The sequence below is a fragment of the Acinonyx jubatus genome, chromosome C1 (genome assembly GCF_027475565.1).
Source record: "Acinonyx jubatus isolate Ajub_Pintada_27869175 chromosome C1, VMU_Ajub_asm_v1.0, whole genome shotgun sequence".
NCBI lineage: Eukaryota > Metazoa > Chordata > Mammalia > Carnivora > Felidae > Acinonyx > Acinonyx jubatus.
The window spans coordinates 71,142,317-71,156,573 of record NC_069381.1 but is presented as its reverse complement, the minus strand read 5'-3'; the positions used below and the strand labels follow the sequence as shown (position 1 = coordinate 71,156,573).

The following is a 14,257-nucleotide window of genomic DNA, read 5'->3' as shown; positions in this document are numbered from 1 at the left end:
GTCTTCCCTTGTTAGCTCCTCTCCTCTCCATAGACAACCTGTTCTAACTTTTTCCCTTGAAGATGAGTTTTGCCTGATTTAAAATTCCATATATGGAATCCTATAGCTCACCCTCATAATAGTTTAGCTGAATATGAAATATCTTGACATTTTAGTACTTCCATTCAGTTATTCCACTGTCTTCTTGCTTTTTTTTGCCACTGTTGAGAGCACTTTTTTATATATTTACCCCCCCCCCCCCTTCAGTTGACTTTCAGATCTTCACTTTGGTCTTTGGAGTACTGCAAAATGGGTCTTCATGTGATTTGTTTTTTATTTTTTATATTTTTTTAATGTATATTTGTTTTTTATTTTATTTTGAGAGAGAAATTGCTGGGGACGGGCAGAGAGGGAGAGACAGAATCCCAAGCAAGCTCCACACTGTCAGTGCAGAGCCCAGTGTGGGTGTGATCCTATGACCCTGGGATCATGACCTGAGCCAAAATCAAGAGTCGGACACTTAACCAACTGAGCCACCACCCAGGTGCCCCTCATGGGATGTTTTTTAAGTTTATTTATCTTCTTTGAGATTTGTGCTTTCTGAATATGACAGTTCTGGAAATGCTAAGGTATTATTTTAATTTCTTATTTGTCTTCGCTGCATTCAGGGTAGTTTATTCAGGTAGTTTATTCCAAGTCATTCTCCTCAGCTATGTCTAATCTTATTAGCTCATGCATTGAGTGTTTGTTTCAGTTTTATTTTTCATTTCTAGAAGTTCTGTTTCTTTTTGCAGTCTGTCTTTTTTAGATAGAACTGTATTTCTTTCTCATGTTTAAGATCCCCTTTGTTTAATAATTTAGAATATTTATTATCTGTGTAAATAATTCCAGTGTCAGAAGTTCTTGGAAGTCTGTTACTGCTGTCTGCTGTTTCTGCTGACTTTTGATTATGGTGATTGGTTTCCTTGTTGTTTATCTAAAATGTAGCCGTGAACTCAAGTTGAGACAGAAGGTGGTATGGGTTTACTTATGCCAAGATACTCCATGGCACCAATTCAGGACCCTCTTTAATTTCTTCATCTTAAGTTTCCCAGACTGTACTAGTAGGGATAATTTGAACCCCAGCCAGTTTGAGGAAACAATAGTTTTGCATTTTCAATTGAGATCTTTCTATTCCCTCTGCCTTTCTCCCTAAAGCCCAAACTAAGGTCAATAAGTTTCCTAGTTGTCTTCCTTTGATAGGTATGCAGGATTTTTCTGGTTTACCCTTTGACTGGTTTTATGCTCTGATTCCAGTTTAAGGTCTCTAGCTTATGTGGGCCCAAGATCTTGTCTTCTATCACCCCGTGGCTGTTGACAAACCTGTTACCAGGATTGGCAAAGGCTTTCAAAGCAGATCTAACTTCAGCATTCCACCATAGTCTTTAGTTCCTGCTTCCTTTTGGTTCCTGAAGATATCTCTTACTTGCTGATGAACTCAGTCTGTGTTTTATTTCTCCGGGATTTCTTAACGTATGCTATTGAGGTTTTCAGATTATCTTTTCTAAAATGTCCTAATGGTTTAAAATAAGCACTGGCCCCAGTACAAAGGTCAGGTCAGTAGTGGAAAAGAGATGGATCAGGAAGACATAGCAATTCTACTTTTAGAAATTTATGTTAGATATAATCATAGAAATGGAAAATGAAATACGTACAAGGATATTCAATGCAGTGTTGGTTGTAATAGCAGAAGAGTAGTATGAATCTAAATAATTCATTAGTGGACTATTTACACAAATTATGGTATGTATTTATAATGGAAAAAGAATGAAGCAGGTCTGAATGTACAAATATGGCATGATTGTCAGAAATACAGAGTAATGTTACAAATTGGTAACAGTGGTTATCTTAAGGGAAGGAAATTGGGTAGAAGGGGACAGGGATGGAAATTTGCTGTTTTGTACCTTTTGAATTTTAGACCATTGGCATGAAATGCTTATTTTGAGAATAAATGAATTTTTTTAAATAGTAATTTTAAAAGGCATTGATAGATGTGGGCAGGACCATTATACATTTTGAGTTGTAAATAGTATCTCTGAAAAGTATTCTGGTACTATCATATAAAAAATACACATTTTTATCCACAGTTGCCACTCTTTTTCAGTAGCGTTTTAGTGTTTTGCTACAGGAAGCCCTGGATATCAAACCTAGAGATGTATTGGTTGTACCTGGATTAAGTAGCATGTCTCATTTGGTCACATGAGTCCATCATTGAAGTTTTATTTTATTTCTACTTGGGTCTGTGGATTCAGCAGTGAGGTCACGAATGCATTTTGACTTACCAACTGGAAAAAAGAATTGGACTGAGAAGCCCCTTCCCCAAGAGCATTTTTAGGTAAATTCCAGGCTTGGGCTCTTTTGTGTGGACTAACCACCCATTTCCCAGAAAGGGACCCAACTTTTGACCTTCCTTTCTCCCTCAGTTTGTCTACACATTGCCTCTAAGCAACTCAGTCCTACTTACCATTCCTTTACAACTGTCAGTTTACAACTGAATTTTTAAGTCCCTTTTGCCTCAGGTTCTTTAGTTGTCTATCTGTGGGTATCTCTTGGACTTACAGTATGAAGATAGAATTGTGCCCATTATTTAACAACAGTGTGAATTAATAATTGAGCTCCAATCCTGTTTTAGAAGTCAGCCACTAGATGTCTCTCTTGTAAAGAAATAATCCTGTACAGCTGACAAAACTTTTTTTCTTTGGATAACATTACAGCATTCTAATTATATTGCAATAATATACCCATCTACCTCTGTATTAATGTCAGTAGCACTTTTTTCCCTTAAGCAATTATGTGCTGATCCACTTCATAAAGCACAGTATTTTGTTTGCATGATAACCTGTAAGTAGTATATGATTATACTTTACTGCAAACTGACTTTAGAAAAGAGCAAAGGAAAATGAAGTGATGGGTTTAGCAGTTGTGGTCATGGGGGGACAAGTGGATTTTGCAGTGATCTTTGAGGGATTACATAATAGGGACTCAGTACAAACTTATTCATTAATTGAAAATGTTTAGCTCTGTGGTTTCTCTGCCATAGCAGCTTTGGATATAGTTTGCTTGGAAGAGTTTCAGAGCAACAGCAGGGACTTAGGAAACAACAGTGTGAAAGACTAGAAACTTAATGGTTCCCCAAACAGGCATATACTTACTGGGGCCATGTAGACAGTGGTAAGGAAGTTTCTGTGACATAGCATCACAGAAGTTGTACTTTTCCATGATGGCAGTTAGGCAGCATTCATGGAAATAGAAAACAGTCTTGATCACCTTGGGGTCCCCAGAGTGGTTCAGTTAGGGAAGTCCTTCCCTAGTCACCAGGTCTGCTTCTTCATGATGTGCTTCTAACATGTATCCCTTTCTACTTCCTTCAGTACAGTATTTATCAACTATTCTCCCATGCAGGCCCACTTTGTCTCACCCTGGACTATTGGGGAACTTTCCCCACCTCAGTGTCTCCTTACCTCAGTCATTTGATGCACTGATGCCTGATACATCTTTATAAAATGTGTTTTTACTGTGATAGTCACTTGCTCAAAATCAAGGAGGAGTTAAAGATGTCTTGAGGTGAGAATATCAGATGCAAAAGGATGAAGTAGTAAATTTAAGACAGTGTATGTAGACACTAGGGTGATGTATATCTAGAAACTAGGGTGAGAGGAGAGTTGGTAAGTGATAGGGGATGGACTGGAGAGAGCCCCACTGGGACTGAGCTTTGCAAGACTTTATATGCCAGGTTGGGGAGTTCAGACAGAGTCAAACTTTGAGCAGAACATTTTCCTGTTCATATGAGGGATCCATACTAAATATGGATCAGCCTACTCTGTCCCCACCCTGATTTCCTAATGTATTCAATGGAGTGTACCCAGGCTGGTTACCATGCCTAATCCTAGAATGTTTTCCTCATCCATTATTTTCTAGCCATCTGTGAAAATACACGATAGCTCATCTTCTCCATAATTTCTTTTTTGCCGCAGTTCCTATAGTACATATTCTCTTCACAGCTAATACAAAACACATGCCACATTTAGTGCTAGCGTTCGATTTTTAGTATGCATATATATCTACTCTCCTTTCTGCATTCTAGTGTTTCTTAGTAGGGGCTCTATTGGCATTTTGAACAGGACAGTTTTTTTGTTGTGTGGGACTTTCCTATGCATTACAGGAAGGCTAGCATTTCTGTTCTCTGCCCACCTAAATGCCTAAAGTGCTTCCCAGTCTTGGAACGGTCAGAACTGCCCAGCCATTTTCAAATGTCCCCACCGCCCAGGTTGGTACCACTCCCAGTTGAGAACTGCTTTATTAAGTACTCAAATATTTATCAGTTATTTGAAGCAAAATGTGCTTTTTTATTTCACCTGCTATATCCATTTTCTTAATATACTGTCTACTAAAGCCAGTACCACATACTTAACCTGTTTCCTATTATTATTGTGTAGTGGTGAAACTAATTTTTAAAAGAGCAAAATGTAATATATAACTGGAACTTTTCAAAGTATTTTCATAATGATGTGAGACATATAAAATTATGGTTTTCATTCTCCCCAATTCCAGTAATTTTAATCCATGCTAAGTAACTACACAGATCCTTTGTATTCAGTCTTCCAAAAACACTTATTATGGTACCAATCCTAATAAAATAGATGGATTATTTTTATGAGCAATAGTTATATTTATTCTTGAGACTTTAAAATTGTTCTTGAAATATATTTTAAAAGATTAAAGGGCTGTGAGTGAAGGATTATGTAGATATTTTATACATTTGTTTTTTCCTTGAAGAGTTTCAAAATTTGGTAGATTTTCTTCCTGCTTTAAATTAAAATAAGGTTTTATAACTGACAGTGGAACAAAATGTTTTTTTCCTGAAATTCCTTTAGGTATTATATGCTGCTTCCAAATTTCATAACAGTTGACAGTTTACAGATTAGTCTGTCTCCCTTTTCTACTGCTCAGAAATGAAAGATGAAACCTAGAAAGAAGAAGACTTTAATTATTTGTGTCATTTAGGATGCTTTATGTTGCTTGAAATAAAATACCCACTTCAAACTGTTTGAGCTATAAAAAGGTAAATTATTGGCTGTCATAACTCAATATCCATCCAGAGATAGGATGGATTTCAGAGTTCATAGATAAAATGACTCAATTACATCATTAACGGCCCATTTTTTTTGCTGATTCTCCATGGTATCTTCAGTGCTCTCAGCTGAATCCTCATGGTCATAGAATGCTCCTGGTAACAGTTTGAGTTGCAGTAAATATCCAGGAGTGCTTCTCTCCCAGCATTACTGAACAGGAAATCTGAAATTCACCACAATTGAGCCACCTAGGTCATCGGCCCAATCCTGAGTCACTGTGTCAAGGAAGATATAAGATAGTGGTTTTCTTAAGCTGACTAGTAAGTGCATGCCTCTAGAGGTAAGGAATGGATTCTATTCGTCAAAGTATGGTTATGGATTAGGAAGGAGGGTGATGATAAGAGATTGCCAAGGAGGCAATGAAAATGTTCACTATAACTCCTAAAAATTATTTCAAAATATGAAGGCAAATATTTAAAATAAAACATAACATATATTTGAATTGATGTTACATAAAAATACATAGTTTGTTGTTGAACTTTCATTTCTGGTAAGATCATAAAAGAATAGTCGATTAGAGCATAGACTCGGGAGGTATTGTACTGTCTGGGTTCAAATCCCAGCTCTGCCATTTCCCAGCTGAATAATGATCTTGGAGGAGGGACTTTTCTTTTCTCTACCTTAGAGTTCTCGTGAAATAATGGCGTTCATTCAGAGTTACGAGAATTAAATGAGTTAATACATGTAAAACATCTAGAACAATGTCTGACATATTGAAAGCACTTAATAAAGCGTTACTGAAAGCATTACTGTTATTACTATTACTACTTGGCTAGTGCTATCTGGTAAAAGGATCTACTGATAGATTTCATAACCTGTGGACTTTACTAATTAGTGGTGTAGCATTCTGAAGATTAGACATGTGGAAATTCTAGCTTTCCTTACTCCCATGGAGGGGTGCCTTGAATAGGATTCAAGCACGGAGTCCACTTATCCTTTCCCCGTCCCACCTCTCATTCTTACAGTATATTGAGTATTCTCTCTCTGTATAGTATACATGAAGAACAAGGTGTTTTCATGTGAAAACTGTACTGTTCTCACAGTGATATGGAAGGAAAACACAGTGCCCAGGATTGGTGGTTGACCTACTGCCCTAAACAGAAGCCTGCCTTGGACTCATCCCAAATGCCTAGTGAGCCCTTAGGAGTGCTCTTCGAATAAATATTGGTTAGCCAGTAAGAGAGGGGGATGAAAATTGGTGACTTTTTTCAAGAACAAAAATAATCAAGCTCATTTAATTTCATATTAGAAATCTTAGTTCTTAGAATTCAGCCTTCTTATGTAACTCTTAGCTATAGCATATTTCTTGAGGAGGCTAGGTTTGAAGCTGTCAAAATGATTAGATAAGTAACCCTAGTTCTGGTTGGGTAATAATTTCTGAGATAAAAAAGAAACCTCTTAAAAGAACACTTCCAATAATGAAGATTTTTAGTTTTAAAAAGAATGTTAAAATTAGTCCTTTCTATGATTATTACCATCCTGCACTTTCCAGTGAAAACATTTTTGACTTTGCTGATTGTAAAAAATAGCAAATCATTATGTCAAAGATTTGTTTAATACAGACATATAAAGTAAGAATTAAGTCCTTTCATAATGGCAAGAAATAACTAACCATAGTTAAAAGTTTGGGGCATGTCCTTCATACTTGTAAATACATGTATGAATATATATTTTAAACATAAATGCCATCATTCAACACGTACATTTTTCTACTTCAATGCATAGAGTTCTGCCTCATTTTTTCATTCATTATGTAGATTTAGTATAGTTTAATCAGTTTTTGATGATACCCTTTTAGATTTTTTTTTTTCTATTATAAAGAGTGGCACAGTGGACATGAACATATGTCATTACCCATCCAGTTATTTCCTTGGACTAAATTCCTGGAAATAAAACTGTTGAGGCAAAAATATGTGTATTTTTTTCATTAAGAATATTTATTTTTTGTCTTTATGAACTTGAATTGCCAGAAGTTCACACCAGTTTATATTCCTATCACCAATGGAAAGTCTCCATTTCACCATGCTTCCCTAGTATTTCCCCAGTATTTCTGATTTTAACAGTGTCTTTGTAAATCTGATAAGTGAAAATATTTCACTTCTATTTGCACTTCTTTGGTTATAAATGAGCTTGAAAATCTTGTTTCAAGAGATCAGTGCCATTTAAAAGGATCGGATATCTGTCTTTGTTTTCTACTCTTTTTCCTTGGAATTACGGTAGCACTCCAAGATGAAAATTAACCATTTTAAGTCATGGAGTTAGAAGAATATGGGTATAGAACTTCCCTCCCCCTGTAAGTTTGTGTTATCATACACATATTACTTTCTTGAAATGGTGGGAGAGAATGATCCTTAATTTTAATAAGCATTAGCTGTTAAGTGCCCTGTATTAACTTGTTAAAACCGAGTATAAAATAACATTTATTTTCCTCTTTTAATACATGTGTTTCTCAACGTTTTTTTTTTTTTTATTGCCTCCCACGGAGCCCTTTTAGACATTTTCCTTCTATTTGCTCCCCCATGATATTTTGATACCACAGATATACTGTGTATATGTTTATGTGTAGTGGCCCTTTGGAGGGCCACAAACCATTGTAATATTTAAGATTATTTTTAACCCTCCCCAAAACAAATTTTTATCCCTTTTGGGGTGATGCTGCTCCTATTAAGAATGCATGATTGACGGGGTAGGAGAAAAAGCTTTGCTATGCATGAGTAGTTGCTTTTGTTTCATGGGACTCAGATCATTGTTATCTTACTTTGTCAGGTGGTCTATAGGGGAACATTAGGTTTAATAATTGCCATCATTACTTCACCAGTCTGTCATCAAACTCTAAACGTGTGCCATGAGGTGCCGAAATTCCCTAGAATATTCAGGTACAGTATTTCCATTCTTGAGAACATTGATAATTTTGGCAAGGACACAGTGACATAATTGAAAGCATTTTGTTTAATTTAGGGAACAGTAGTCTTGATATAGTAGGAATAATAGTGTTTATTTTTTTTTAACGTTAATTTATTTTTGAGACAGAGAGAGACAGAGCATGAACGGGGTAGGGGCAGAGAGAGAGGGAGGTACAGAATTGGATGCAGGCTCCAGGCTCTGAGCCATCAGCCCAGAGCCCGACACAGGGCTTGAACTCACCGACCGCGAGATCGTGACCTGAGCTGAAGTCGGACGCTCAACCGACTGAGCCACCCAGGCGCCCAATATAATAGTCAGTGTTTAAACCTCTATCTCAGTGGTTCTCATTCAGTGGTGATTTTTGCCTCCCAGAGGACATTTGCAATAATTGAAAACATCTTTGGATGTCACAACTGGAGGAGTGGGTGTTGCTGGGGTGGCATCTCCTTAGTCAAGGCCTAGAATGCTGTTAAACATCCTGCACAGGAAAGTGCCTCCTCTGCCCCCTCTTTGCACTACCCACCATAACAAAGAATTATCTGGTCCAAAATGTCAGTACTACCTAGGTTAAGAAACACTGTTTTATCCCATGATTCTACTCCTTATTCAGTGTTTTCATAAAATAGTCCAAAATATAAAAACAATTACGGTGGAGGGTGGGGGTATGCATACATAAAGATACTCACTAAAGCATTACTTTTTCCCTTTATAAAATGTGTTCTTTTAGAAAACTTACTAATATAATACAAAAAAACATATAAAATTATCCACAATCCCCCTCAAAAATAATGTTGAGATTTTGATGTATGTGTATTTTTAAAGTGGGACATGTATCACTGTGTAATTACGAAAAGTGGGAAACAGACTTAATCCTTTGAAGAATTTTGATGGTTACCAGAGGGGAGGTGGTTGGGGGGGAATTGAAATCGATGATAGCGCTTACTATGATGAGCACTGAGTCATGAATAGATTTAGTGAATCACTAAAATTGTACACCTGAAATTAATAGAATATGTTAACTATACTGGAATTAAAATTAAAAACTTAATTAAAAAACTTAATTCTTTGAGACTTAGGAAATGATTTGATTGCCCAGTCAGGACTACATCAGTTTCAAGAACACTGAAGAATTGGCAGCTACTTTAGAGATTAATTAACTCAACCCATTTCAGGAATTCTTATACAATACCCTTCAACCTCTCTTTGTCCATTTGTTCACTTAAATCTTCTATTCTGAATTACTGTTTGCAAATGCCTTTTAACCCTAGAGTTAAAAAGTACAGTTTTCCAATGAAGCTAACTTAATCCTTTGTACTAGTAGAGGTAAATGATAGACCCATCCCTAGGGATAGTCTTTTATTATTATTATTATTTTTACCATAATTTAATATGGAAGAACAAATGGTAAAAAATTGGAAGCAGTCATAATGTCTATCAGTAGAGAATGAATAGATTTTGGCATTTTTCATAAAATGAACTAATCTGCATATATTATAAATAAACCTAAAGCATAATGTAAATGAAAAGCAAGGCATAGGATATTTAGAGTATGGTAAGTTTGAAGTAAATGTTAATATTACACAAAATACTATAGTGTTTATAGGTATAATATGTATGTGTGTGTGTGTGTGTGTGTATAGAATATAAAACCATGGACGGTAAGAATACACACCCAAACTCAGGATAGTACTTACCTCTGATAATGAATGGGAAGGGAAGGAGATCAAGAAACAGTAGCAAGTTGGATCATCAGCTATATCAATAACCTTTTATTTCTTAAAAAAGTATTTCGAATAAATATGGCAGTTTGCAAGTTGGTTAAATCTTGAGTATGGGTACATTGTTCTTTATACTTTCTTTTTCTTTGTTTTTGAAATATTTCAAGATCACATTTTTTAAAAGTAAATGTACTTTTCAAATTTGTTCATGTTTGAACTGAGGCCAAATATAGAAAGATTTTTTATAGTAATTTAGCAATGTGTATGTAATAAAATAGTAGTGAATGACTTCCTTACAATCAAAACTAGTTAACTATAGCAAAATAATTTCCAAGGGCTTTTCTCCCTTTGTTTTTGGAATGTTAAGTACTTTCTGATGGTATTTAGGGTCTACTGAGTGTTAAGAAAGATAAATGGTTCTTGAAATTACTCAAGCAATGATTGGGGTAACTTAATATGATTTAGAATTCTGCAAGATGACAAGTTCATAATCTTTTTTTCTCCTATAACTTAACATGGAAAAAACAAATATATTTAGAAAGAAACCATATTATACATCAGGATTAAAAAGTCAATTTCTTACAAGGAAATGTGGAATCTCTGAGTGTCCCTTTTTTTTTTAATGTTTATTTTGAAAGAGAGCGCACACAAGCAGGAGAGGGGCAGAGGGTGGGGGGGGGGGGGGGGAGAGAGAGAATTCCAAGTTGGCTCTGCACTGTCAACGCAGAGCTCAGTGCAGGGGCTCAGTCTTAGAAACAGTGAGATCCTGACCTGAGCTGAAATTAAGAGTCACTTGCTCATCTGACTGAGCCACCCAGGTATCGCCTCTGAGTTTCTTGATGGTGATATGATGCTCTGCCTCTTTCATAGATAACGAACATTGCAGGGGTGTTTTCTTTTAGAAGAATTGTTTATTTAAAACTATTAACTTACATTTGCATTCAGATTTTTTTAAGGTTTCTTCCTCTGAGATTTTAGATATCTGGTCTTTAAATTAGTGAAGGGTGTTTATGCCTTTGTTCTATCAAAAAAAACACATATTAACATGACTTTCTTATATGGTAAGTGGCACTCTCAATGTAAGCATAAGCAAGCATATGTTTTCTAGCTAATGCCAAAAACTGTCTTGTTACTAAAGAAAACTTCCATAAGCAGATCTGTGATAACTTACCCTAATAGAAGGATTTTTACTTGATTTTATGGTTATTGTCTTCTGACAGAAATTTGACTAAGTCATATGAATGTTTGGTGGGAGATATTTTACTAGACTGTGTTAAAATAAAACTATTTGAGATTTTGGAGCCAGGCTGCTAAAGGATAGATTTATAAGTGAAGCTGGCCATTTTGCTTGACAATGGGTTGTTAGAAATTTCTCCTAAATAATGAAAATATGTAAAAGCCATCATACAGTGAAAACATTTAAATTTCTGTATTGGATTCAGTATTTCTAACATTAACTTTTTTTAAAGAAGGAATGGTATATAGTGTCACCAAACTTAGATATGTTAAATAGAACATGGTCGTTCCAAAATTAGACATTTAGTGAATTATTACTGTTGATCATGTATCAAACCAAAGTTTCGACCTGGAAGCAAAGGGACTCTAGCTCAGAGTGCATTCTGCTTAGCAACCAACTTGTCTACTGTTTTGCTACTGAATGCACGTACTCATGGCTAAGAAGTATCTGCAGCCAGCTGGTCGCAACTGGACAACACTTGATTCACCTAATTTCCAGACTAGTCAGGCAAAGACATCAGCTCATTATTTTTGGTCATGAGCAAATTTATTTGTAAACTTCAAGTAGTAGCACACTGATCTCAAAAGCCCCTGAACTGTGACAAATTGCCTTCTAATTCAGGAATATAAAGTCCTTGTAATTCAGAACTGCTGCACTTAATTTTGCTTTCCTTTTAAAAATCCTTGCAAGTATATTGTTTAAAAAACATAGTCTCTGAAATCCTAGAAGAAATAGTAGAAAAGATACGTTAAATTCTAAGAATACTTTTCAAATTATTATCTGAAAATGAAAGTTCAGGAGGTTTGATTTGGGCGCACACTTTTATTATCTACCTTGATCCTCATATGATTCTTTTTTCATTTAGAAAACAGCAGTTTTGTTGGCATGTGAAGCTCCAATTTCCTCAGAGTCAAGCTGTGTACATAGAAAAAAGGTACAGTACTACCAATGTTTATTAAGAACTCCTTTGTTTTTATTGTGTTTTTGTATTTAAAAGAAACTGTTAACTTAAATGTGATATCAGTAAATGTATGTCAGTAGTAGAATGGATAACTCAGTTGTTGGTATCTTGATTCAGTGAAATGCTCAATACTATTGAAAAATGAATCAACTACAGCTACATCAACATGGTTGAATCTTAGAAATAATGTTGAATGAGAAGAGCAAATGAAGGAAGAATGCATAGAGTGTGATTCTAAGTCTAAATATAAAACAGTGTAGTCTTTAGAACTATCTGCAGAGCTGGTAAAACTCTAAGGGAAATCATGATGGTGTTTCCTTCAGCAGGGGGAGCAGACATAAGGAGAAAACTGCAAGGAGACACAAGAGGGCTAAAAACTTTCAATTTCTTAAGTTGAGTGGTTGTAGAACAAATGAAAAATGACCCAGAATTCTACTATGCAAAGATTACTGCTATTAACATTGTGGTATAGCCCTCAAAATATGTATACTCAAAATTGGAATTAATTTGCATAAACAACTTTTTATCCTACTATTTTCATATTTGCATATTTTTAAGTGTCATTTAAAAATTTTAATGACTGTGTACTATTTGGCTCCTTCGGAAAATTTTCCAGTTCCTTTTTAAGTAATATACTGAGCATATATCCACATTTTGCATTAAGTGTCCTCTCTTTGCAACTGTGCTATGAATTTTAGTGAAGAACTTCCTTATTTGAAGTTGTATGCCAGACTAAAGTCAGGGAAAGGACTTCAATTTTTTAGATAGGGGTATGTAGCACATTGGTATATATGAAAATGTATAAATGAGGAAAGCTACACATTCAGTGTCTTAATTTTGTTTCTGTAGCTTTATAGTTCAAAACAGTGTGCATACTTACAGGAAAGTTGAAAAACTTGAAATATGTTATTTCCAGGGACAGTAGTATCAATTTTTACCCTGGTCTTATGATTTAGAATGAATAAATTTGAACATGCACTGAAATTAGCATCATCTGAAACCTTTTTTCAGATTTTTAATTTCTGTAGCTTTCAAATATATTTCATCCTGAATTCATTCTTCCCATCTTTGAGCACAGGTGTGTGTTAAAAGAGGCTTCATGTTTTTATAATTGATTTATAGGGAGCTTCTCAAAATATTGCTTTTTAGGACTTTGTTAAGTGTGTCCAAGAAGCCTTTTTGAGCTTTTTTCCTAAGTAATTTTTGCTTAAAAGGATGTTATATTTTGCCAAGAGTAAAATAAAAGGTCTGTGTTCAGTTATTTAAACAAAAAAGCCACAAGATTTAGTAATTCTGAGTTAACACCTTTAGTAGAAACTTATAAATAATAAGTTTTGTTTTTGTTTTTTTGTTGTTGGGAAGAGTACCAGATGATAAAACTATTAATGAAATCCTAAAACCTTACATTGATCCTGAAAAGGCTGATCCTGTAATTCGTCAAAGGTATGTTTCAAAAATCTTGTAATTTTCTGAAATTACTAAAAATATTGAGGTATCGGTTATGTGAATATTATGTAAAGCCATGACACTATTAGACTGTGATATGCCAGTGCAGTTTACTTTCTGTGTCATTTCCTTGGTATTTATTCAAGGCTTTTTCAGTCACAGATGATGCTTTTGGATAGTAACAAAAACAGTTCTCAACATTTAGTATTCACTGTTTTCTAGATACTCGTTGAAGCAGATAATAAAAAATGTATGAATTAATTTAATCCTCACAATAACCATTGAAGGTAGATTACTGCTAATATGTCCATTTTACAGATGGGGAACCTTAAAGTGCTTAAGTGACTTCATACTGCAAATAAGCAGGGAAGCTGGGATTTAAACCCAGCCAGTGTGGAATCAGAGTCTGCACTCTTAACCCTTAAATCAAACTTCTTTAAAATTGAGTCAAAAACTCTGAAATTAAGAGTTTCCAAGTAACCCTTATAAAAGACAGGAAAATTCTGTTTCAGCCAGGTCTTCATAAAACTAATTAAGATACACTCTGCCTCATCTCCAGAAGTGTAGCGTGGACACAAATGGGCTAGAATAGCTAGCTCAGCTCTGTCCCTTTTCAGCTTTGTGATCAGGAATAAGTTACCTAAGTTCCAGACCTTAATTTTCTCTACTAGATAAGGTTATTTGAAGCTTAAAAAAAAAAAAAGGCATATGTATATAGTTACTATACAGGGTCTAACACACAGTAGGCAGCACTCAAAATAGGAAACTCTTATTAGAATGTGGATTAGTTTTCCTGAGCAGGAACCCAGTTGACTTTCTTTTCTCTGGATGATACCTGCTT

General features: G+C 35.1%; 1 protein-coding gene across 4 annotated transcripts in view; it reads left to right on the top strand.

The window, feature by feature from the left end:
• ZNHIT6 (zinc finger HIT-type containing 6) overlaps positions 1-14,257 on the top strand; it is a 105,760-nt gene that overhangs the window by 21,606 nt on the left and 69,897 nt on the right. For all 4 annotated transcript variants that reach the window (XR_008295018.1, XM_027058705.2, XM_053214367.1 and 1 more), the window contains exons 6-7: positions 11,875-11,943; positions 13,333-13,413. Coding sequence is in view for 3 of the 4 variants with exons in the window: in XM_027058705.2 (XP_026914506.1) it covers positions 11,875-11,943; positions 13,333-13,413 (150 nt within the window). In the remaining variant the exon portion in view is untranslated. The remainder of the gene's footprint in view (positions 1-11,874; positions 11,944-13,332; positions 13,414-14,257) is intronic.